The sequence below is a fragment of the Aulonocara stuartgranti genome (genome assembly GCF_965226115.1).
Source record: "Aulonocara stuartgranti genome assembly, chromosome: 8".
Classification (NCBI taxonomy): domain Eukaryota; kingdom Metazoa; phylum Chordata; class Actinopteri; order Cichliformes; family Cichlidae; genus Aulonocara; species Aulonocara stuartgranti.
Window position 1 is genome coordinate 15072301 of NC_138959.1, and position 23996 is coordinate 15096296.

At 39.9% G+C, this 23996-nt stretch overlaps 1 protein-coding gene and 1 long non-coding RNA gene across 3 annotated transcripts; one reads left to right on the forward strand and one right to left on the reverse strand.

The window, feature by feature from the left end:
• Positions 1–4517: 4517 nt before the first annotated feature.
• Positions 4518–23996, reverse strand: LOC309713415 (uncharacterized protein). Of its 2 annotated transcripts, XR_014278579.1 has the most exons (5): positions 23697–23996; positions 22081–23615; positions 12698–12750; positions 6410–6565; positions 4518–6198 (listed from the first exon to the last, which is right to left on the reverse strand). XR_014278579.1 is itself a non-coding variant. In XM_082545042.1 (4 exons), the coding sequence occupies exons 2-4, from the start codon at positions 22338–22340 to the stop codon at positions 6504–6506; spliced, it is 375 nt and encodes a 124-aa protein (XP_082401168.1). In that variant the 5' UTR covers positions 22341–23615; positions 23697–23996; the 3' UTR covers positions 4518–6503. The 2 variants fall into 2 exon arrangements, 1 of the variants encoding a protein (XP_082401168.1); XM_082545042.1 differs by having other exon boundaries at positions 4518–6565.
• LOC309713416 lies at positions 13139–21508 on the forward strand. Its single transcript, XR_014278580.1, has 2 exons — positions 13139–18399; positions 19917–21508. It is a non-coding gene; the product is annotated as an uncharacterized lncRNA (long non-coding RNA).

A 23996-nucleotide genomic window follows, 5' to 3' on the forward strand; every position in this document is an offset into this window, starting at 1 on the left:
TCCAGCTCGTCGCCGTAACAGACTTGTGTGGGCAAATGCTCACATTTGATGGCGTCTGGCACGTTGGAGAGGTGTGCGCTTCACAAATGAATCATGGTTCACATTGTTCAGGGCAGATGGCAGCTGAGAATGTCCCAGTTCTTGCATGGCCAGCATACTCACCGGACATGTCACCCATTGAGCATGTTCGGGATGTGCTTGACCGGCGTATACGACACCATGTACCAGTTCCCACGAATATCCAACAACCTCGCACAGCCATTGAAGTGGAGTGGACCAACATTCCACAGGCCACAATTGACAATCTGATAGACTCCATGCGACGATGTGTTGCACTGCATGAGGCAAATGGTGGTCACACCAGATACTGACCGGTTCTGGGTCCCCAGACCCCCAATAGCGCAAAAAACTGCACATTCCAGGGTGGCCTTTTGTTGTGGGCAGTCTGAGGTACACCTGTGCACTACTCATGATGTCAGATCAGCATCCTGATGTGGCACACCTGTGAGGTGGGATGGATTATCTCAATATAGCAGATGTGCCCACTACCACACATTTGGACTGATTTGTGACCACTGTTTGGGAGGGATGGTTATATTGTGTATCTGGAATGAATTTTAGGTCTCTACGTCCATCCCATGGGGAATGGGAGCAGTAACAAAGGTGTTGCGTTTATATTTTTGTTGAGTGTATATTACTAATAAATGTGATCTGACCTCCATCTAAGTGACAGTTATTCACAAACACGATTTGACTGCACAAATAACACTTTATGCATGTCTTTCTGTAGTAGTGATGAGTATTTGACAACTAACAGGTGTTATAAATGAGAGAAAAAAACACTTGAAATTTATGGGAAGGCAGTGCTTGTATGAAAATACTCCACACTTAACTGAAAACTAATGCTTTAAAACAGATCCCAAGTGTTCTGTTATCACCAAAAGTTGTAAAATGTATCACTAAAATATCATTCTCAGTCAGTTTGTTATTCATTATGTGTTTACAGCACCCTCTGTGGTTGCTCCAAGTAATGCACTTTAGAAACGGCTTTGTTTTGAGAAGAAAAAACTTTATTGAACAGGAAGTCGGCTCAGTCAAGCAAAGCAAGTGAGCAAAAAGAAGGGAAACATATCGGCACGCAGTTTATGGTGTCCTGTTGGAGAAAATACTGTCTACATCTTCTGTTTATGGTTGTATCGCCGGTATGTACTTAAAGTATAAGTTGTAACTTTGGTTTTGTGCAATATGTTGCCAGCTAATGCAGTATTTGGCTGTAAAGCCAGTCCTTTTGTTAAGCTAGTTGCCCGCGAATTTGGAGGTTGTCTGGGATAGCATCAATAGTACAAGTTTACATAATTAGACATATGACACATGCTATGTAGTAGCAGGGTGGCATATGAATGCATATTATGCTGCACATACGTATATCATGACTGTATTTTTTGTCTTGTTTTAAGTTTTACCTTTTTGAATGTCAGTAAACCTGTTGACAATGCTCATCGATCTTCAGAATGGTGATATAAGAAAGGTGTTAACGCCCCTGCATCAGACATGCACCCATAACGGCACACCAAGGATAATCTATGGAGTAGTCAAGGACACTGAGAGGTAAATGATCCGATGTGACAATTACCCAGAGCACATAATTAAATCATCAACAGAACAAATAAAAAAACACGAAAAGCAAATAAAGAAAAAAAAATCATGTTTTGGAATGTCTACATCTGAGTCCTGGCCTTTTCCCAGTGCACATGTTGTGGCCCGCTTCTGACAACAGCCGTTCAAGAAATGGTCCAAAATTTCTCAACTCTGTCCAAGTCTCATAATCATCTACGAAAAGTGCCCAATAGAGGTTCTTGCAGCAAAATGGGACTTCAAAATTACATTCAAGAGCTTATTTACTTTTTCCAGCCTGCACTGTGAATGATTTCTCAGTGGAAGACATGAAAAGGTAAAAAGTGTTTGTGTTGTTATTAGTTTGGTCAGGGTGTGCTTTTTTAGATATATATTTGGGACTTGATGATGAAGATCAGACCATACTTTGCGGGTAAACACGGCGAAAAATCCTGGTGTTTTCGACAACAGTTCACAAACTTTCCCCCCCAAACTATAGATATGAACCATCTACCATGAGACTTCCATTTTGTACTACAGAAAATTATACAGCATTAAAATGTTTCTCAGATTCTAAAAGAGGGGGGAAATAAGGCCAGGCTGAATACATTCAATGGAACAGACTTCGACGCCTTATGATGTGCATCTCCATCTGATATGAGTGCCATAAACTCACTTTGAAAATGATGTGTCTGAGTACATCTGAGGTATAAATGGCCATTCATAAATGCTATAAGAGTGGTGGAAATAATCTGTCAAACTAATGACTCTAGACTAAGTGCAACCCTCTGAACATATTCTTAACCTTATGATAATATGCAGTGTGGTCCCATCATTCTAAAACACCTCACTGCATATCCATTTTAACAAATGTTTTACTGTAGCTTTTGTGAAGAAAAAAAAGAAATATCTACATTAGTGAATGCCTAATTGCAGCAATTGCTCTTTATAAGGAGCTAAAATTTCTAATTTATATTATCTTTGATTCAATTTTTACATAGCAATGGAGAACAACCCACAAGACAGCAGTTCCATCATTTTCAGCCATGAAGGGATTAGAAATAATAATTTAAAAGAGAATAAAATAGGATAGACTACGTTAATCATTTTCCAGAGCTTGGTTACTGTTGATTCATAAACAGCCAAATTTCGGGTAGTGATTTTGGATAATGCTTTCTGGTAGTGGACAATGATGCATTTTTGTCATCATGACGGATTTTTGATCAAATATTTTAGATGTAATTGAAGGTTAGGCTTTTAGCCTCAAATTTAAATAAAGTGTTTATTTATCTGTTCGGGAATCTGTTCTGCTTTCCCCTTCTGGTCACCTGACAATTTGCCAGGTTCTGTATCATTCTGATACAGACTGAAAGTCTTACTCTATGGCTTCATCTGAGTTTTTGCTTCAACTTGCGCCGGAGCTGTGCTGCAGTTGGCCTGTCAGTACCTGTCAGCTGCCTCCAAAGTCTCTCAGGCTAACCAAGTCAAACGGGGCTCCTCCTTCAGCTCAGTGGCTGTCTCTGGCACACTGGCAACCTGGTCAGCTTGTTCACCACCTCTTGCTTCATCGCATCCAGGAACAGCTCCAGTCCCTTTTATTAAACGCCTTGAACGTCAGCATTTCAATAACTTTCTGATTGTTTGATTGAATCCACTGCAGTGGTATCTGTTGCCAAAATTACACAAAAGTGTATCATTATGCAAAAACAAAGTGTATATGGAATGAAAATGTCAAATGACAGCCGTCGTCACGTGGCGGTGACGTAATCGCACTCAAAATGCGTACTTCAAGCGTGTGGTCTCGTAATTGGGACACAGCCTACTACCTACAGTCTATCTGTCTACTACCAGCATCAGAGGTGGATTGAGGCCTAAGTCTATAGGCAAAAAGAGAAGATTCATCTCTCATCGCCTCATAGACAGGTATCACTTCCTGCTAAAGGAAGGAAACTCAAACGTGTGATTTGACAAGCTGTTAGTGATACTCGTATCACAGGAACTAACTGGCCACTTACATCCACTAGTGGCTAGCAGCTGTCATTCATACTTTTAGTTTTCATTCTTATTGGATATTTGCTTACATAATATGGTCGCCTTTAAAAAAAATTTTTTTTTTCATTTTAAGAGTTTTTTTCTCACTCTTTTTTCTTTATCTGTGCTTTCCATACTGTGCTCTCGCCTGTGCCCATTCCTCTATCTGCCTTCAACAATAAATTCTGTCTGCTCATTCTTCTTTTAGTCTCTTCTACTCTTTGTTCTTTCTCTCAGTATCCACCCCCTCCTTTTCTCTGACTCCTCGCTGGTCTCTTTTGACAATGTCCATTAAAATGACTTAATAAAATTATATTTTTATTATTATTATCATTATTATTATTAAAAGATAGTTTTCATATCATATTTGTGTTTAAATCATTCAAGTTAAAGAAATATGTTATATACTGCATATATTGGCACAATAATCTGTCACTGTAATTATGATGCTCATCTTTAGGTTAAATTGAGCCTGGAATAGTATGTCTTTGTTAATTGGGCCCACATTTTTAAACGTTACTAAGTCATTTTTATGATTGTTTTGAACTGTACAGCAAAACACTTAACCAGGATAGAATTGGCAGTGGCTCCCCTTTATCTCTGATCTCAATCACCATCTATTTCTTTTCTTCTTAACCTTTTCAACCTAATCCCACATCTCATAGTTGCTATAATTAATTCACTTACCTAACCATCAAGTAAAGATACACAGATTAAAATGTTCTTTTCCCATTAAAATTTATTTTCTGAATGAAAAGCACCGATAATGATTTTTGCCTATTCCAATTTTCTTTCTAATAACAGACAGCATTTACAAACATTTTCCCCAAAACTGGAATAAATTACACGGCCTCTCATTTGTGTCTCTTAACTGTGGAAAGAGGTATAAATAATTAACTGAAAATGAATCGTTACACACCCGCCTTCTACTTTTATTTTACTTACTAAACAAAAGGAGGTTTATGCTTTCTGATTTATGCAACAAAACAAATATCAGTCACGTAAATCATTTTTCTCTGTGTTTAGAAATTGACCAGTTAACAGGGACCAACCCTTTTCTCTTTATCACTTACAATTTACTTTGTAACTGCTTGGATTCTTTGCTCATACGGTTTATTGCTTGTGGCGATCTCTGAGCTCCATATAGCTTTAGACACTTTTGCTTTTCTAGTTTCTGGTAATCTCCATGATCAGCTGGATAAAGGTGATTTAAGTATCTGATTAGAACTGGTATTACTGACAGATGATTAACCTTGTCTAACTTGATTTTTACTACTCTTTGTTTTGTTTTTATCACTGATGTAGATATATAAATTCCTGCACTATCTCATAGTATAAGCCCCTTACCGGGCACCTGCTGTACTTTTATATAACTGTGTTGGTTATTTGCTGTGTATTGTAGACTGTACTATTTTTACTCTTTGTCATGCTGCTGTAACACAAAAGTTTCCCTTGTGGGATCAATAAAGTATCTATTTGCTTTCACCACTGTGCTTGTGTTGGGCATGCATGAAATGGAAGGTCTTGTAACTGAACTTAACATGAGACTGAAAAGCCAGTCACCAGTCTGCAAAATCAGCCCATTCCAGTACCCAGCCAGTGGACTGGTGCATCTCTAAAAGCAGACACATTAAAAGACAGTCAGTGTTTAAGCCAGACTTAGAGCGAGTTCACAGATGATGTCTATTGTTCCATGGGATTGTATTGACTATATATCTTTGAAAAAAAATCTCGGTTCAGGAATGTTTTTGTCATGGTTCTTGGGTCTGTGTTTTGAGTTTTGGGAATGTTTAGGAGTTTTCTAGTTTGCTGTCTTTAATTTTTAATTTCTGTATTTTGTATTTGTTGTCATTCAGGATTTTGTTATTATGCATTAAAGTTGATGTTGCCCGCCCTTGTGTGTGTGGTTCCCTGTTATAGTTATTCGTTTCTCTCTGTGAAGTCAGGCTTGAATCTTGTTCATTTCTGTTAGCCCAGTCTCTCATCCTCGTTCTGTCTTCTTAGTCTTGTCTGTCTCCACCCTCGATTCCCAGTATTTAGTCAGTCTGAATCTATGTGTGTGTTTTTCTGTGACTCATCTCTGTCATGTCTCTCTGTTTATCTCACCTTTTTCATTCCTGCCCACCTTCCTGTTTTATTTTCATAGTCCGTCTCATGTGCTTTGCGCTCAGTTTGCTTCCCCTGTCTCCCAGGTATTCCCTCTCGTTATCCCGTGTATTCAAGTCCTCGGTTTTCCTCTGTACCTTGTCACGTCGTCAGTCTTCGTGAAAGTCCTCCTGTCATGTTTCTCCCCGTGCTCTGTGTTCCATGTTTTGCTCCATAGTTTCTAGTTCCATGTAATATTCATGCCTTTCCATGCCAAGAGTTTAATGTTTTGTATTTTAGTGTGTAGTTCAGGTTTTGTCTCTGGAGTCCTGCACTTGGGTCCTCATCCTGCTTGCCACACAGCCAGACCTTGACACTTTTTCCTTTCCTTGACTTATAATAATCCTGCAGTTCTTCCCAGAATTGTTTACTCTGCTGTTGTCCCTTATCGAATGCTTTTTGTTATACCTGTAATGTCAGATGAGCACTTTATTCAAAAGTGTGTGAATGAAGCCAGATACAAATAATCTGTGAAATCAATATTTCTAGAAGAAAGTTTAAAAAAAAATCTTTAAGCTGCGCCATCTCCATTTTCTTGCAGGCAATCATTAGTTAGGCGATTCCTAACAAGCTAGCCCCAGCCCTTTCTAGAAGTTAATGCATCTTATGAAGTACGCACCTGTGTCCCCTGCAGTGAAATCTTCTTAGTTTTCCTAAGTTTGCATCCAGAGGTTGACACGATTGCAATTGTTTTTCCTTCTCTCTTATTTTCTCTATATTATCAGGACAGTTTTGAAGAAGATGGGCCTACAGGAGAAGGTTGTCCCCTTGCAGGCTAAAAAGAAAGGGGTCGATTAAAAAAAAATGTACATGTGTAATCAAATAATACAATTTTAATGCAACAAGTTATTAAACATATATCCTAAAAAAAATTGTGGCTCCTTTTTCAACAGTCATTTTTTATTTAATTTGCTTTCTGCAAGTATCCAGGGTCAGAGACAGAGTCAGTGGGAAGCCCACTGATGCTACTTGGCTGTGGTTTGTCCTCATGGATGAGACATTGGGACATAAATCTTCCATTAGGCCTCCTGTCCTAATAGCTTTGCAGCAGTGGATGACCAAAAGAAGACGAGAATGAGGAAAGGAATGTGGAGAGCAGGGAGAGAATTGACTCAATGTTCTCTGTACTTATAAAAATTAGTTCTGAAAAAAGTTCCATGAATGAATCGATTAGAAAAAACAACAGATGGTTGCCTAAAATAACATAATAGGTTTACAGTAGTTCTTTTATATGTATAAACATAAAACTGAATTGGAATACTTTATGTTCAAGGCATCCTCCATCTCTGAAGATAAAATCCAATGGAGGTGGGTAGACTGATTGCCTGTGGGGTGGGCTGTGGTGGAGCACCCTGGGTCATACATCGATCCAGGCCAGCCCATGTTCATGTCAATGAAGCAGCCCTGATGGTCACAACCTGCCTACAGGACAGTAAATAGGAAGGCTTTCTTATTCCTGTACCCCTGACCATCAGGGCAACTTGAAGGCTTGATTAAGATGTGGCAGCCATTGACTACACCCACTGCTCTGTGGTGTGCCACCCCTGCAAGTCCACAAAACACTACAGCCAGGTCCAGTGTTGTACACTTTCTAAATCAGCTTTTAATTAAGTTAAACAAAAAAAGAGCTTGTTTTCAGCTTTGCAATATTTTTCTATGCACACAGACAAGCTAGAAGAAATTTTTTAGTTTTTAGTCTTTTAGTTTAATTTCAATTTTTTTGTTATTTAGTGCATTCAATTGCAGTCTGTTAAATTATTCATTAAAGTAACTAGCTAATGTTAACATGAATCTTTAGAAACGTACATATTAATCAATCTTACATGATATGAACATGATTAGCTCTGAGCCTTAGCCTTAGACAGCCAACAATGATGGTACAGCTGCTGAAGTTCTTCAAGGATTAGATAAATATTTAAAAATGTCCAGACTCCATTTTTCCACCTTCTTTCCCACAGTTGGGTAGTTAGCACAGTCATAGTCAGGGACGGCTGGTGTGAATGTGCTGACGGGGCTAAGCCCTCCCTACCGTTTTTAATTAAAAAAAAAAAAATCTATAGCAGTACACTGCTGTGATGTAATGATGAAGCAGTTTGCAACATGTTTGCGTCCTAGAAAAGTCAACGATGTTATCTTCTCTTTAAATAAGGTAAGCCCAACCCCTCTCTCCCTCCCTCCCCTTAAAATACGTAACATGTTTCTTTCTTGTTACACTTCTTTAAAGATCAATATTTTTTGCTGTGGATACCAAATCCTTGTATTGGGGACATGTTGTTTAAGTCAGTATGTTGTAAATTGTTGTGATATTTCAATTGTAGTCTATTGGCAGATTTTACAGTTGGAACACATTTTTAAGTTCATCCCTAGCTGCATCAGCAGAACTTTCAGATTATTCAGCCATCATTCCTGCATACTTTGTATTTGTAGAAACAATAAAAAGGCATGTGTTAATGTGTACAGAAACAGCTAGTCAAAATGTGTGTGGGTGTGTGTCTGCCTGGCATTCTGGGTATTCCTCCATATAGTTTTGTTGTGTTACTATGACAAGGTTTTGTGGCTGTAATGTGGTATCAAGAATGTGATGCTGCTGCTATAGTGTTAACTACATAATGCATTTTTTTTATGCCCACCCACCCAATATCATTACTAGCTGCCACTGGTCATGGTTACTAGGTGACAAAAGCTATGTTGAGATAAGGTCAGAAACAGCCGGTGGTGCAGATCTGAAGACTTGATAGTCCAATTTCACCGTCATTTTATTCTGGCCTTTGCGAGATCGGGGTCATGGGTTAGGCTTTTCTTCACAGGCTGGCTCATTAGCAAAGGTATCGTCTTGATGCATGCTCAATCATCCAGGTAAGTAAATCTCCAAAAGTTGATTCTGTTCATCTGGACGTAGCGTTTTGTGGTAGAAACGTTTCGTCACTCATCCAAGTGACTTCTTCAGTCTCAGCTGACGGCAGGTCTTCAATCAAAAACAGGCTCACTGCTGCAGCCACTAAGAGTGAATAGGATTAAACTAAAGTAATAATCCACAAGTTTCTGGATTTTTTTTTTTTAAATTAGACTAAGACTATACTTTATTTTTCCATGTTTGGCAATTTTCACATTCTTTTTAACTTGCTTTATTGAAGAAGTGGTGCAGATTACTGAAGGATTCATTGTGTGTCAATGGAAAATTGTACTTATTAGTCAGTATTATCTTTCAGTGATATAAGTTTGCATATGGTAGAATACTGCATGTAATCATTTGTGTTTAGAAGTATATAGTTGGTGACATATTGAAAGAATGTCTCATCCTAGGGGGCCTGTAACATTCTAAGGTGTTCTAGCTTCACCCCCACATTCTAGGAGCATGAGAGAGGTCGTACCTTGTTTTATTGTTTTATGGTAGGATTAACGTAGCTATGTCTGTTTTAGTCTAAGTGCCTTTTGTTTAGATGAACTGCTGGACTTCCTCACTGTGTTATCTAGGGTGAACCATCTAGGGTGAGGGGGAGACTACCCTCTTCCTGACCAAGGATGTTCCTTTTGTGCTTTCATGTTATATGACCCTTTGATCAGCAGGACCACACACACACACACACACACACAAGCACCCACTGAAGTATAAATAAAGACCGGGGCAGTTTCTCAGGGCGAGTCTCAGTCCGGAGGCTGCCCTTGCTAGCAAGAAGTTCTGTGTGTTTCTCTTCTCTGAGTCTTTACTGAAGAAGTGTTTTAGAATATATTTCTTAACATTGTGAATGAGTTTATTATCTACGATAGACTTTTCTGTCATTGAACCACTGCGCTAGACCGAGGTCACCTACTGCAAATCAAAACAATTATTGTTTTGGATTTAGCCTACAATCCAAGATGGCTACGTTAGTGTTTATCTACAGGCTGAGAGAGTCGTTTGAGAGACAGCTCAGTGCTTTATTTGTCAAAAAGTAGTGGGCAAATTAAGGACTTCCAGAGGAGAAACACAAACAGCAAAAGGTCTTTTCTGGCCACTCACACAAATTTTTTTTAATTTGGTTTGTTTTCTTTCTGTTACTTATTCTTAATTTGATGCTAGGGAAATATTTATTATAACATTTTTTTTAAGTGCTCATTACACAATCTTGGAACACTTAGCCAGTACAAAATTGCCACAGTAGATAAACAATTGCCAGTGTCATTAATACTTATCTTTTTCACCAGTAATGCAATGGGAGTTAACAAGGCCTGTATATTCAAACAGCCTAACTGAATATACATATGCATACTACCATTACTGCAGAGTTCTGAAATATACCATTTCTCCTGGACGAAAGAAGATCATTATATCACACACACACACACACACACACACACACACACACACTGCTTTTACACACGTACATATTTCAAGTCTAATGTCTCTTCTGATGTTTTCCCATCTTCTACAAAGCAGCCAGCATGCTACGTATGCAGATGTCAGAGTCTAGATGTTAAATGTATCACATACAAATCTGAGTAAGCAAGGCAACAATGTGGGCTGTGTGCATGTATGCATAAATTTTTTAATTTTTGTAGAGGGGGGGAGAGAAAAAAAGCAGAGATGGAAAGGAGCATACTGAATGTGTGAGTACCAGCATGTGCACTGTTAGTTCCCCAATGAAAACATGGCATTACCCCAAAAGAAGTGGTTTCTCTGATGTTGACAGCCAGCTTTTACACTGATGCTGCTCCTCCAGAAAGGCTGAATAATTTAAAAAATAATAATAATAATAATATATATATATATATCCCACAGTAACTGTACATCATTTATCATCATCACCTTTATTTACCGCCAGTAGGTTGACTGAGATTGATTTGACGGACCAGAGCCCGACGTAAGAAGATTTTAGCAAACTATATAAGAGGCAAAACAAGAAATCTGACCTAAATAGTTACAAAAGGTTAGATGATCATAGTGCTTTATGTATTAATGTAAAGATTATGTTTTTGCTTTTTCTGTGTGTGGGTTGATTTTGTTTTGTCTTTTATATAGATATAATTTACGTGTCGTGCTGACTCATGCCATGCCATATACTGACTCTGAAAAAGTTCAAACAACTCCAGTTACGACCAGAGATGGGCAGTAATGCGTTACTTGTAACGCGTTACTGTAATCCGATTACTTTTTTCAAGTAACGAGTAAAGTAAGGGATTACTATTGCAAAAACGGTAATTAGATTACCGTTACTTTCCCGTAGGAACGTTGCGTTACTGCGTTACTAAAACCGTGATTTTTTTTGCGAGAATGTCTCACGACAGTGACATAAGCGCGTGCAACGTTCGTGACAACAGCTGTGTGCAGATCAACAATGGATAATATATCAGTGCGGGAGAGAGTATGAGCGTGCAGCGTTTAAAGTGTGAAAGTACTGACCTTATTTTAAGTTTGATTCCATAAAAAGTGACAAAAACATTAGTGTCCGTTGTGCGTGGGAAGAAAACGTATTTTTACAGCGAAAAAACACCCCTAAACTTCCAATCAAGCACCGAGTGCGCTACGACGTAATGGGAAATTCACAGAGAAACTCACGGATTCTTCCACTGACCGCTGCGGCACACCTGCACCAGGGTAAACCTCCGCCTACCCCACTCCTGCTTTACAGGTGAAAATAGAGCAACCGGACCGCTGAGTCTTTGATTTTATTTATTTTCTGCTGTGTTTTACTTGCATCTATTTGAAAGAGTGGGTGTAAACACACAAAAATATTTTATTTTATGTGCTGGAATGTGCAGAAAATAGGTTTAAATATTAAACAAATTTCTTCCAGTCAGAGAATGTTGCATATAATTACATTTTTGCTTGATGCATAAAGTTAAAAGATTAAAACTAATAAAACAAGTTTTAAAAAGAGACCTTTCCATTTGATTACATTTTGAATGATGGATTATGTAGAAAAAGTAGAATTGGGCTGAAAGATCTATCGCTTTATCACCTATTCAGGTTGTAAATCGTGTTTTTAAAAAGTAAGTAAGTAATTAATTACTTTGAAAATAAGTAATCAGTAAAGTAATGGGATTACTTTTGGGGAAGTAATCAGTAATTAGTTACTGATTACTTTTTTCAAGTAACTTGACCAACACTGGTTACGACACAGCTGAACTTGTGCCTGGTTTCAGAATCACTTAATTTTAAAGGGTATGTATTTTCATACATGTCATTAAATGCACTTCGACAGAGTTGTTGCACAGCAGCTATGCAGCCCGTTTCCATAACCGTTACAGAGCTCTGCATAACTTCTTTACTTTAACAGCATCATTTTTAGCCAAACACGTGTCAGGGACATGCATGTCGACAAATGGGAGACTTCCAAATGGAGGCTAATCATGTTCAACTTCTGCTGAATATTAATTGAATTACAACATTTTTAGGTTATAGTTAGTGGTGTTCATTATGATAGAATAATTGGTAATAGACCAAAATCTTTTCCTGTACCTTTTTTTTTTTTTTTTTAAATATATGCCACGAAGAATGGGGCTGCTACAAAGAGAGGGTTCAAACCCAGCAAGCAAGGTATAGCAGGTAGGTATAGATAGATTAAGTGGACTAAATAAAGATAAAATTATCATGCTAAAAAACAAGCAAGCATGCAAACAAACCTGAGGATCAAGGTCACTGTGGGATATAAGGAAATTAAGGCAAAAATCCGGAACTACAAAAATACTAATAAATAACTAAAAATACAAGAACATTCAAGACTACAGGGATGAAGTGATGCAAATGCAGCACTCATAGAAAATAAAATAAGCAAATAAAGACTTTTAAAAACATAAATGTGCCAAACGTCCATGAAGAAAAAGCAAAATCCAAACTCCTGGAAGCACATATGTAGCACACACTCAGATTCTGTATGAGGACAAAAGAAAGAAAGAAGAGTCAGTGCCAGTGACACCGTGGACACACCGACTCTGAAACTGAACGCGATGGTCCTGAAGGAGTCCCCGGTGACAAGGAACCTGGACAAAATTGTTCAAAATCAGTATTATGTGTACTGCAGTTACAAAATACATTATTCAAATTCCAAAATACTTTTGTGATGTCAGATTTAAATCACAAAACTTAAATCTTACATAAAACATTTTGTAATTATAAGGATAATTACAAAATATATATTAGATAATATCTAAAACAGTTGTGTTTTGTTTTAACTTTAACATATCATAATTTGATTGGTAGCAACTTTTGCCACTACAGTGAGCCAATCACTCACAATTCCTAAACATGTCAATCAGGTAGGAATGAAGTAAGACATTAATAGAAATAAAGAGTTGTATGTTGACATGTAGCCCTTTCCTTGCTTAAATCATTAATATTTTTGGAAAATGAATCTGTGATAAGTATTAGATTATTCTGTTATTATATGTTACCTTATATATGTAATCAAAGTAGTTGAATTAGAATACTGCTGTAGATCACATTATACCCTTTAATATAGAGTGTGTGAGCTGTATGTAGTTTAGTTCTCATTATACTTTTGAGTTAACAGAACATATTCACATATTAGTTCATTAGATAAATGTGCATCACTCTGTATCCTTGATCTGCTGGGAATGTGTTACACTGTTTTCTTGACATGCTTAATTGTTGAATCATGAAGAGAAGGTTGTAAGCAGGAGACTCTGTGTCTAAAGACAGGGGAGATAGATAGACCACATTCCACACCCCCACCTTACAGAAAGCAGAGAAACAACTGCCGAGGTCATAACTTAGGCGCTGTAACAGAGAAAAAATGTGATGTTTTGGCTTTTACGACTAGCTGGGGGCCACTAGAGACTATAAAAAGCTGAGCAACCCGTCACCATTTTGAGACATGTGCCTGACCCTCTGGTAGCATCTCTCCCGTCCGGACGTTGTAATGCTCTTATTGTTGAATTGTATGGAAATAAATGATTGTTGATTGAGCATTTATACACCGAGTATTGTCCTTCCTTCAGCCCAAAGATTCAAAGAACTGCGTGTTTTCAACAACTTGGTGCCGTGTGACCCGGATCTTTGGTGTGCTGAGGAGGTGCAGATTTGACCTTTGGTGAGATCGTGAGGCGAGGTGAACAGAGGACCGGTCCAAAAATAAAAAGGTAAGCACAGCCTGTTGTATTATAAATACCAAATGTGCATATTGGGCTTTCCAAATTAATCTGTTCGCTGAGTCACATGTATTTTCACAGTAAATTTGTCGGTGTCTGGTTTTTGGCGCAAGATACTAACAACATAAGTTGAGGCTGAATTCCAGTGTGTTAAATAAACTGCTTCTACCGAGATACTAATAACATACTACGTTGGTCTAGTTGCAGTAATCTGCTTCTACCGAGATACTAATAACATACTACGTTGGACTAGATGCAGCCACTTTACCTTCCACATTTAATTTTGTCTAATACTGGCTTCTGTAGCAATAATACATTAGAATTTATTCTGAAGACGCGGCCATTAGTTCAGTACATTGAAGTCGAGGTTTGTTTATTTTGTTTATGGTGTCAGTGATGTCCTGGCTTTTGCCGGCTATGAAATAGAAGTTGATTTAAGGACAAGCAGATGCTGGCTTCACGGTGCAGTTGGACGCTGGCAACGCGAGAGCGAAACACGTCTGTAGGTTTGGTTTATGATACGGCGTGTTCCGGTGGTGCGGCCGTGAAGTGCAGTAGTGGTTGGTGCTAGTTTTAGTACATTGAACAGAGGCTTGACGGTGGTTTGTGGCGTCAGTCGAGTATAAAGGGCTGCGGTCATAATACAAAGTAAAAATTTAGTACATAGCAACACCTGGTTTATGATGTCAGGTATAACTTCGGGGATGCAAGCATCACTTTTATGATGCGACTTTGCCCCGTGGTGGCGGTCATAAGCGCAGAGAAAGGGGTATTTTGGTCTATGGTGCAGTGTGCTTTAAGAAGATCTAATAGTTGAGCTCAGAGGTTTCTGTGTAAAATTCCCGCTGAGGAAAAGTGTTGTGTGTGAGTGTGAAGGCGCGCTCTGGGTGAGAGAGTGTGTGTGAAGCTGCGAAGCGCGCTCTGGGTGCTGTCTTGTGGGTAAAGCGCGCACTGAGTGAGAGTGTGAGTGAGGCGCGCTCTGAGTGTGTTTTTTGTGTGGAGTGTGAAGTGTGAACACAGTGACAGTGACGGTTGATGTGTTTGATTAGGAGGACATTAGAGCAAATACACATTTTAGGATCAAAGGTTGATGCCTAGTGTACCTGTGGAACATTTGCCTATGGAGTGGCGACCCTCCTGTTCGTGGACGCGCGGGCAGGACCGGCGGCGTCCGGGTGCCGAGGTGGTGACTTGGGGAGGTGAGGGCCCCCGCATAGCTACGGAAATAACACTGGAACGGCCGTGTAATCACGGGTTCACATTTATTCCGGACTAGAACAAGACACATTTTGCGAACAAACGTTGAGTCTAGATTAGTAAAGAAATATAAAAAGGTTGAATTCCTCGTTTCAGTGGTTGAAATTGTTGTGTGCCTGTCCCCTGACGAGTGTGAAATTAAAATAAAGAGGGAATTTGGAGCCACATGGAGATAGACGGGCATAATTGGGTGTATTACTCTGTGGTGTAATAAAAATAAAAAGGAGAGATAGTAAGAGGTGTGCAGTGGAGAATTATGGAGGAGTAGAGAGAGGAATGTGTTGGGAGACTGGCGTACAGTTTACGCTGTCAAGGTAGGCGTGTTGCCTGCTTATCGGTTTAAAAGTGATGAAAATGAAATTAAAATAAATCTCTTAGTGTGTTAATACAGGAAGCTGCGGACCTGGACCAACTGCCCCCACAAGCACAGCGGCCGAAGCAAAATTATAGGTAATGGGAACCACACCCAGCACGAATCAGCAGCTGTGAAAAAGACAGCAGCGAGGAGAGAATTAGAGGAGAAATTAAGAGAAGTTTTAACACATAAAATTGGGGCCAACGGACTTGTGGAGGTTGGGAAGGCGTCCGGAGCATCACAACGAAAAGGTGAAACAAAAACACACACAAGCAGAGAAATCTGAGAGAAAGGCTCCTTTTAAGGTAACGCCTAGTTTGAGAAAAGATAAAATTAACCTGCTTTTATACAAATGCACATACACGCAATGAAGAAACAGCTTACACTCATGAACACGTGAAGATTTTCCAGCAAGGTTAAAGAAAAATTAACATACTTAAATGATGAAGTCTATACATTACTGACAAAGAAACCCTCTGGGTTGCAGGACAACAATTTAACAAAAAAAAAAAAAAAGGAACACTGGTCTAACCAACCAGGCAAGACACAACAAATTTAGTGGTTAAAAGATTCAAATTGTGACATGTTTTCTGTTGATTGATTAATAAAAGTGATTACTGAATGAAAGAAAGTTCCTTTTTTGGGCTTTTAAACATGATCTTAAGAATTTTAACATATACCGGTGTTGTCCTGTCAACTTGGTGGGTTAGGAGTTGATTATATCGGGAGACAAAAAACAAAAAAGGGGGAGAGAAGGCTGACACAGGGCCTGGCCCCATTGTCTCCCCTCTGAATAACACAGCCAACACAACAACATTTTCCTGTTCGTTTGTTTTTGTTTTTTGTTTGTTTTTGTTTTGTTTTTGTTTTTTCTATACATATTTAATTACAGGCTGCTTTGCCGGCCCTGAAAGCCGAGGCTGACTGGACTCCTGCTCTCCCCCATACGTGACACTGACCAAATGCTGCAACAGCTGGACCCACAACAACGACCTGAGAATGTCAACAGACCTGCAGGAATGTGATCTCATGCAGCCGAGACGGAGAGCACTAAACCTAAGGCCCGTTTCACTACACGGGGGAAAATTCCCAGACTGCGTCAGCTGACAGAGCTGTGACGAGACGCCCGCCAAGCCCGAATGAAAAGTAAGGCCGAGCGAAAGAATGCTGACCTTGATAACTTTGCATTCACACTGTGCAGGACAGTGATGGACCAACACGGATGATCGGGTGGCGAAAAAGGGCGTGACCGAGACAAGAGGAGTAACTGAGGACAGAAGGCACCTCAGAATGGACAAAAACACAGAAGAAGATGCAGGTTTCACCTGCGGTGAACATCGACACTGGAGAAAGGACTGCCCCAATTGGGGTCAGAACCAGGACGGACTGAATTTTGAGCAGCAGCAGCAGCAGCAATGGTCGCAAACAAACTGAAAAAGGAGGGGGGCAGGACCCCAGGGCATGCTTCAGGCCGTGGTTTACCCAGAACACCAGAACAGGAAAGTGATGAACACAAACACAAACACCCACACAAACACACACATCTACATGCACTGACTCAGAATGAAGAGAAACACACACACACACACACACACACACACACACACACGGGAATGTTGATTCACTGAGAAGTGATGCACACACATACACATGCACACGCTTGTGCAATAAAGAGTGATCCACACGCACACACACATACACGCTGATGCAATGAAGAATGCTTTGCTTATGCTGATATGCAAAATGCTGCACACAAACATCCCAATGCATAATTTTTATGAGGAGCCATTGATTACCATTAAATACTTAGAATGTGTTATATGTCACCCAGAGGGCATTTATGTAGATTTTAGGAATAAGGTCTAAAAAAGTTTGGTTATGAAAACAATGTCTGTGCGTGATGTCTGTTTATGGCTCAAGGCCTTGACTGAATTCTTTGCTGTGCTTCACACAGCCCTGATGAGGAACAGTGGCACAGAGTGAAAATGATGAATTAATAGTGTAAGTTTAGGTTGGAGTACGGCATTTTCTGTGATTGAGTTTTAATTCAAGGAGGAACAAAAGGTGTTACGGCACCTGAGGTTCTCATTCCCACACAATATTGTCCCGGCAGGAAGCAAAATGTTCCTGTGAATTTCTGGTTGATTGTTTGGTTTTGTTTAGCGCTAGCTTGATTTTATCAGTGAGCTTTGGCTTGTGTTCTTTCTCGTAAGCGAGAGAGGGATAGTTTTATGCTTGGACATGTCTGCAACGGGCCCTAGTTTGTGTTATTTTAGTAGTATTTTGTTGGTTATGTCTGTTTTCGTTTTTGTTACAGTGCACTGGAGAAAAAACATCTGAGAGGTGTGATCCACCGGTGGTGATATGTTGATATTTTGTGAGTTTATGATTTAACAATCAGCTCTTTAAACCAGGCCTGAAAGATTGAAATTTAAAGCGCTATGAAATATTCTTACAAAAACAGTTGCAAAGTGTGCTTCTCCATGATTGTAATTGGCTTGGGAGAAATTCACTTATAGGGAACACTGATCTAAAGGATTGCACCGAGTCAATCCAGCCCAAAAAACAACAAGGAATTGTTTTCCTTTAAAATGATGACGTCATCTTGCTGGTGATGGAGGCTCGAATAGGTTGCGCGGGAGACTCCATTATCAGCAACATCTGGTATGAATGTGTATGGAGGTATGCATGTGAATGGACTGTGATGGACTGACGACTAAAAGTTTTGACTGACTTGATACTGAGACAATGACTGCACCCACTTTAGGATTAGTAAATGCCAATAAACAATTCATAAACAATTCACCCAGCCGACAAGAGAAGGGTGGATGCTTCGCTTTGTTTTGTTTTGTTTTTTCAGGAGCAGGAGGATAAGAGAGACTGGAGGAGGAGACTCTAGCTTCACATAAGTATGAACTGCAGACTTAACACTGTGGTTGCTGATTTTGAGTTACTGATGTTTGCATTAAGAAAACTGTGCTATATTAGCTGTGTTTTGATTAAGGTATCATGTTATATTATTGGGAATGCCAAATGCTACAGTGGAGATAACTATTGATATCACTCATGACTGGAATATGTTACTATTAACCACAGCAGGCCACTGTAAAAAAGTCAATTAAATTTTATAGAGGAAAATCGCCAAAATTGAACAATACCTATGAATGACTGGCCACATTCAGAATAGAGATATGCAATAATAAACATTGGTCCACGTGATTTAGGTTCTCACTTGAAATAGTAAGTTATTAAATGTAGAATATAATCGACAGGGACATTTGATAGGATGTGGTACTGAAAAAGAACAAGAGCAAAGTAAATAAAGAAAATATTGTGTTTAGTTTGGATAAATTCAAATTAAAATGTACCATTACACTCAGAGGATCAATATGAAATAAAACATATGCAAAATTTGTAGGAAGTACATGACTGATAACTGTTCTGTCCTGAGCGTTTGTTTCTAGAGCACCCACTTGACCACACCAACAGTTTCTCGCCACCGAGGAGGGGTACTTGCAAAAAGAATAAAATAAAGATCTGAGTTTAACAAAACATTTTAAATGTAAATATCAAGCTTACCTTTCTTTTTCTATGAAATGTGCTTGTGGGCACGCCAGCCATTTTGAAAAGGTGGGCAAAACAATTGGCAAGGCCACACCCCCACACATGTGATATAATTTTAAAGGTACTGTTGCCCTCTCTAAGAAACATCAGGAATTAGAGGAGTGGCAAGTAGAGTATGCGAGCTACAAGCAAAAACTAAAATGTGTACTACAGTGTGCAAAAATGAAATACTGGGTCATCAGGGGGACATGAGGGACATTTATAAAACTAAAAGTCCCACTAACCTTAAAGTGCACTTGAAAAGCTCACACAAGAAGGTTAACCTAGCTTACCTAGAAGACCTCATCAGGGGGAGCACACTCCCCCTCCTTGAAGAGCTCACCCACTCAACCCGCATCCCCAGAAAACAGCTAACCCCAGATAAGGCAGCGTGATGTATCCCGAGACAACAGGACTGGGACATCTAAATAAAGGTGTGAAACAATCGCCTTCAAAAAGTTATCAATTCACTCCAACCAAAATTAGGACCACACGGTGCGGCAAGAACATTTAAAATTTAAAATCTGGAGTCGAAACTAAATAAAAATAACAACTAATGGAAATGGCGAAAAGTTTAAAACCCTGGTGCAGAGATTGGCAAATCTGACCAGGAAACGTTATAAAATGGATTGTCAGGATAGTCAGCGTTAAAGCCACTTTTGACAGTCCATACTAGGGTGGCATTGGACATCTTCGGGGCAGAAAAGGGTTGGTGTGACCAAGGTGTGGTTTGGCTTGTTGTATGTACATTTCAAAATGTTACAGCTCTGGATGGACCAGTTACCAGATATGATGTCACTAACCTTCTCTTTTAAGTGTCTAGCTCCAATGAATTGACACATGGGAGTGTGTCAAAAAGGGGGAGTTGAGTCCGAACATCAAACAATGGTGTTATGAACATTTTATGACTTTATTTGTGTGTTTAATAAATTAGCGATGGTAAAACTTAAGCTTATAATGTGTTAGACTTAGAAAGGGTTCACTAATTTTTTATTTCTTTTACACACACATAGATTATGATTAGAATAAGTCCTGAACATAATATTTTAAACCAAATTTGAATCATTAGAAGAACAATGGATAACAATATTAGATTATCAAGGCTAGGGAGAGAGGTGTTTTGGTTTTCTGTCTCTTGCAGAGAAAGGAACAGACACCAGACGGGGACCCGGAGATGTGAGGACCCTTCACAGCAGGGACAGATGTAGGGACTGCCGAGACAGCAACTGGGGTCAAGTGTCATGACGTTTGGGCTCCTGGAGAAGATGGATCCCACAAACACAGCAATAACCATGAAGGGGTTGGCGAAAACCAGGAACACCAGACCAACGAGGTTCGAGAGGCTCTTGGCAAAAAGGGGGACACGCCGGTGAACCCAAAACACACAGATCCTTGTTTGAAATCGGGGCAGAATAATCCCCAGAACTGTGCAATGACTAAAGGGTGGTCTAACCCCGGAGGTCGAAGAAAGAAGCTGAGAATCACCCAACTGGAAGACACTGGTAGCTGCAGCAATAAAAATAAAGGTTAAAAGCTCCTTAGACAGAGGTTCTAGTCTAAGTACATTTGAAAGGTATAAGGGGGCATTAAAATGGGAGTGGAAAACTGGAGCACCAAAATAAAGCTGTGGGAGAATTGGGGAGTGATGGGAGAGTCATCTGTAACTGCTGTTATGGTTGTAAATCTAACTTTGCTTGCATCTGAACTGCGTGAACACAGAGGTCATCCCACATATGGTCCACCCGTTAAAGGGGGACAGAGGGCCTCAGGATCAAGAAAACTTGGACCTTGCGACCCTGGAGGGCATGTTGTAAGTGATCTCTTTCAGAGATCAAAAGGGGGAATTATTAGATTATTCTGTTATTATATGTTACCTTATATATGTAATCAAAGTAGTTGAATTAGAATACTGCTGTAGATCACATTATACCCTTTAATATAGAGTGTGTGAGCTGTATGTAGTTTAGTTCTCATTATACTTTTGAGTTAACAGAACATATTCACATATTAGTTCATTAGATAAATGTGCATCACTCTGTATCCTTGATCTGCTGGGAATGTGTTACACTGTTTTCTTGACATGCTTAATTGTTGAATCATGAAGAGAAGGTTGTAAGCAGGAGACTCTGTGTCTAAAGACAGGGGAGATAGATAGACCACATTCCACACCCCCACCTTACAGAAAGCAGAGAAACAACTGCCGAGGTCATAACTTAGGCGCTGTAACAGAGAAAAAATGTGATGTTTTGGCTTTTACGACTAGCTGGGGGCCACTAGAGACTATAAAAAGCTGAGCAACCCGTCACCATTTTGAGACATGTGCCTGACCCTCTGGTAGCATCTCTCCCGTCCGGACGTTGTAATGCTCTTATTGTTGAATTGTATGGAAATAAATGATTGTTGATTGAGCATTTATACACCGAGTATTGTCCTTCCTTCAGCCCAAAGATTCAAAGAATTGGGAAAATTCAACATAAGACATAGCTTATCAAGATAGAACCATGTAACTAAAGATGAACCAAACTGTTCACAGTTTTATCTAACTCTGTTTTAATAAAGGCTGGTGACCCCTGTTATAGAGTCTGACAGCTGCAGGGATTATATACAAATATTCAACTATCCCAGAATTAAACCAGTTCTAAATAAAAAGGAGTGAGTATCACTACAAAGGTTAACTCAGTGGTCCTAATGCTACAGTTTGATATCAGCAAACACCGAGCGCATACATTGATGTGACACCACAGCCATGCTATCATCGCAAACACTGATAACAGCATAAATTGAATTAAATCGGGACTTGATGAGACCTTCTGAGTATCACTAGAAATATTATAAACAGTCTCCATACCACAGTTTGCTTTCAGTAAACACCGACAGCATTCACTGTTAGCATAGCACATCCATGTTAGCAGTGTATAAATGGATGGTTTAGCATATATTAGCACAGGTATCAATAAAGGACTACCGTATTAAACACTTTTACTAACCTCAGGCAGACGGACAGGCGCTCTGCAGGTGGGATTGAGCGCCTGTAGTTGGTGTCTAGGCGGGCGATGCTGGGACCGACGAGGGAAAGCAGGTCCTCAAACTGGCCGACGGTGATAGCGCTGGAATCGGCCGTCATCCAGGCGCAGCTCCTGGAGCAAATGGTGAAACTCACCAAATTGCTCACGCCTCTGGAGGACCTGATGGACCCAGGTACGGCGAGGACGTCTTTTACGCTGCTGCTCTGCTCTCCACAGTACATAGAGAAGGGAGACTCTCTCTTCAAGCGCTAGCTCAACAGCTGCCATCTTGCAAAGATACCGGTCTGGCACAACTTCCTCCCACATTTCCGGTTCACGCGCGTCAAAATATCATATTTTGACGCGCGATGGATTTTTCTTGGACACACGTTGAGACGCGAATGTGTACGCGTCAATTAGGGGCGTTTGGGGCGTTTTATTCGCGTCCATCACGTTCGGTGTGAACACACCGTAAGAATCTGAACACAAGGGGGAACACAGGGAGACTCACACAGCCACGAGGGAGATGCTGACATAAATACACAGAAGGATAACGAGGGAAGTGAGAATACACGGGGAACACAGCTGACGCTAATTAAGATAAAGCCACAGGGGAAGCAAAACTAAACACACCGAACATGGAAAACACAAGACTTTCACAATAAAACAGGAAATGATGTGTGGTGGCGCGAAGGAGGGATAACCAGTAAAGGTGACTAAGGGGTGTTGACAACGCCACCTGCGGAGAGAGTTACACCCCAGGAAAGATTTTTATAGCCAATGTAGACATTACACTGGCTACCAAAGCCCACGGGCACGTTATTAACAGCAGATGTGAGGCAGATCAGTTTTATGAATCAAAATTTATTAAGAAAAACTACTAAAGCATAGAACTGTAAAATCAGAGAAGTTCTTAAGGTAGCAGGGCTGAGTCTGCAAGACTGTTAATTAAAACACTTTAACAATGATTAAAACAACAAGGCTCGCTGCCACGGTGATACCCTAGTAAAATAACAACTCAATAAAATAACTAAACAAAATAGTAAAGACCGGCCACTTGAGGAGGCAACCTACAGAGAGCAGTGCCCAAGGGTGCCACCAATTACTCACCCGTGTAGTTCCACTGCAAATCTCACTGTCACTAACACTGAAATCTAAATGGTGCAATCTACCTATGCCTATGCCTGGTGTGTACACTCTCATGCATCGGGGAGGGGATTCCACCTCACGTGCCTAGCCCCTCAACAAGTGGCCACACCTCCACTAAAGCAACAAAGCATAAAAAGTTAAACAAATTTGTAAAAGACAAATAAAACAAATACACCCTAAGTTACAGTTCTTTATAAAAGTATGATTAAAATGCATAAAACAATTCCGAGTAAAAGACCATAAAACCAGGAGTCAGTCGAGGCCAGTCCATAAATGTTTGTAAGATGACAAACAGGCCACAACAAGACAGAATAAAACCAAACAAGACAGAACGGGATAAAACAAGACAGCAGCAGTATGGCACAATCCTGTAACAAAAAGAGGGAAACAGTCGTCAAGGTCCACCCTACTATATGCCACAGTATAACAAACACAAGAGTCCCACTCACCACTCTCTAAAGGGCAATACTAAAATGAGCAGCTTTCCTGAGGAGCTCTGCAGTGCTTAAGCTGCCTAACGCTCTCAGCCACCTTGGATGGGAAAAGACTGTCAAATGCCTCGGTGTGGTAGACTGCTACTGAATCTGAACACCAGAAACTCACAAACACTGGGTCAAAAGGACCCAGGACCAAGGCAATCGAAACATTTAAAATAGACTTGGCAAACATTTAACAACAAGATACAAAGAGATAAGGATACCGACGAGGTAATACTAATTTGGAATACAAAGAAACAGATATTGATAGCT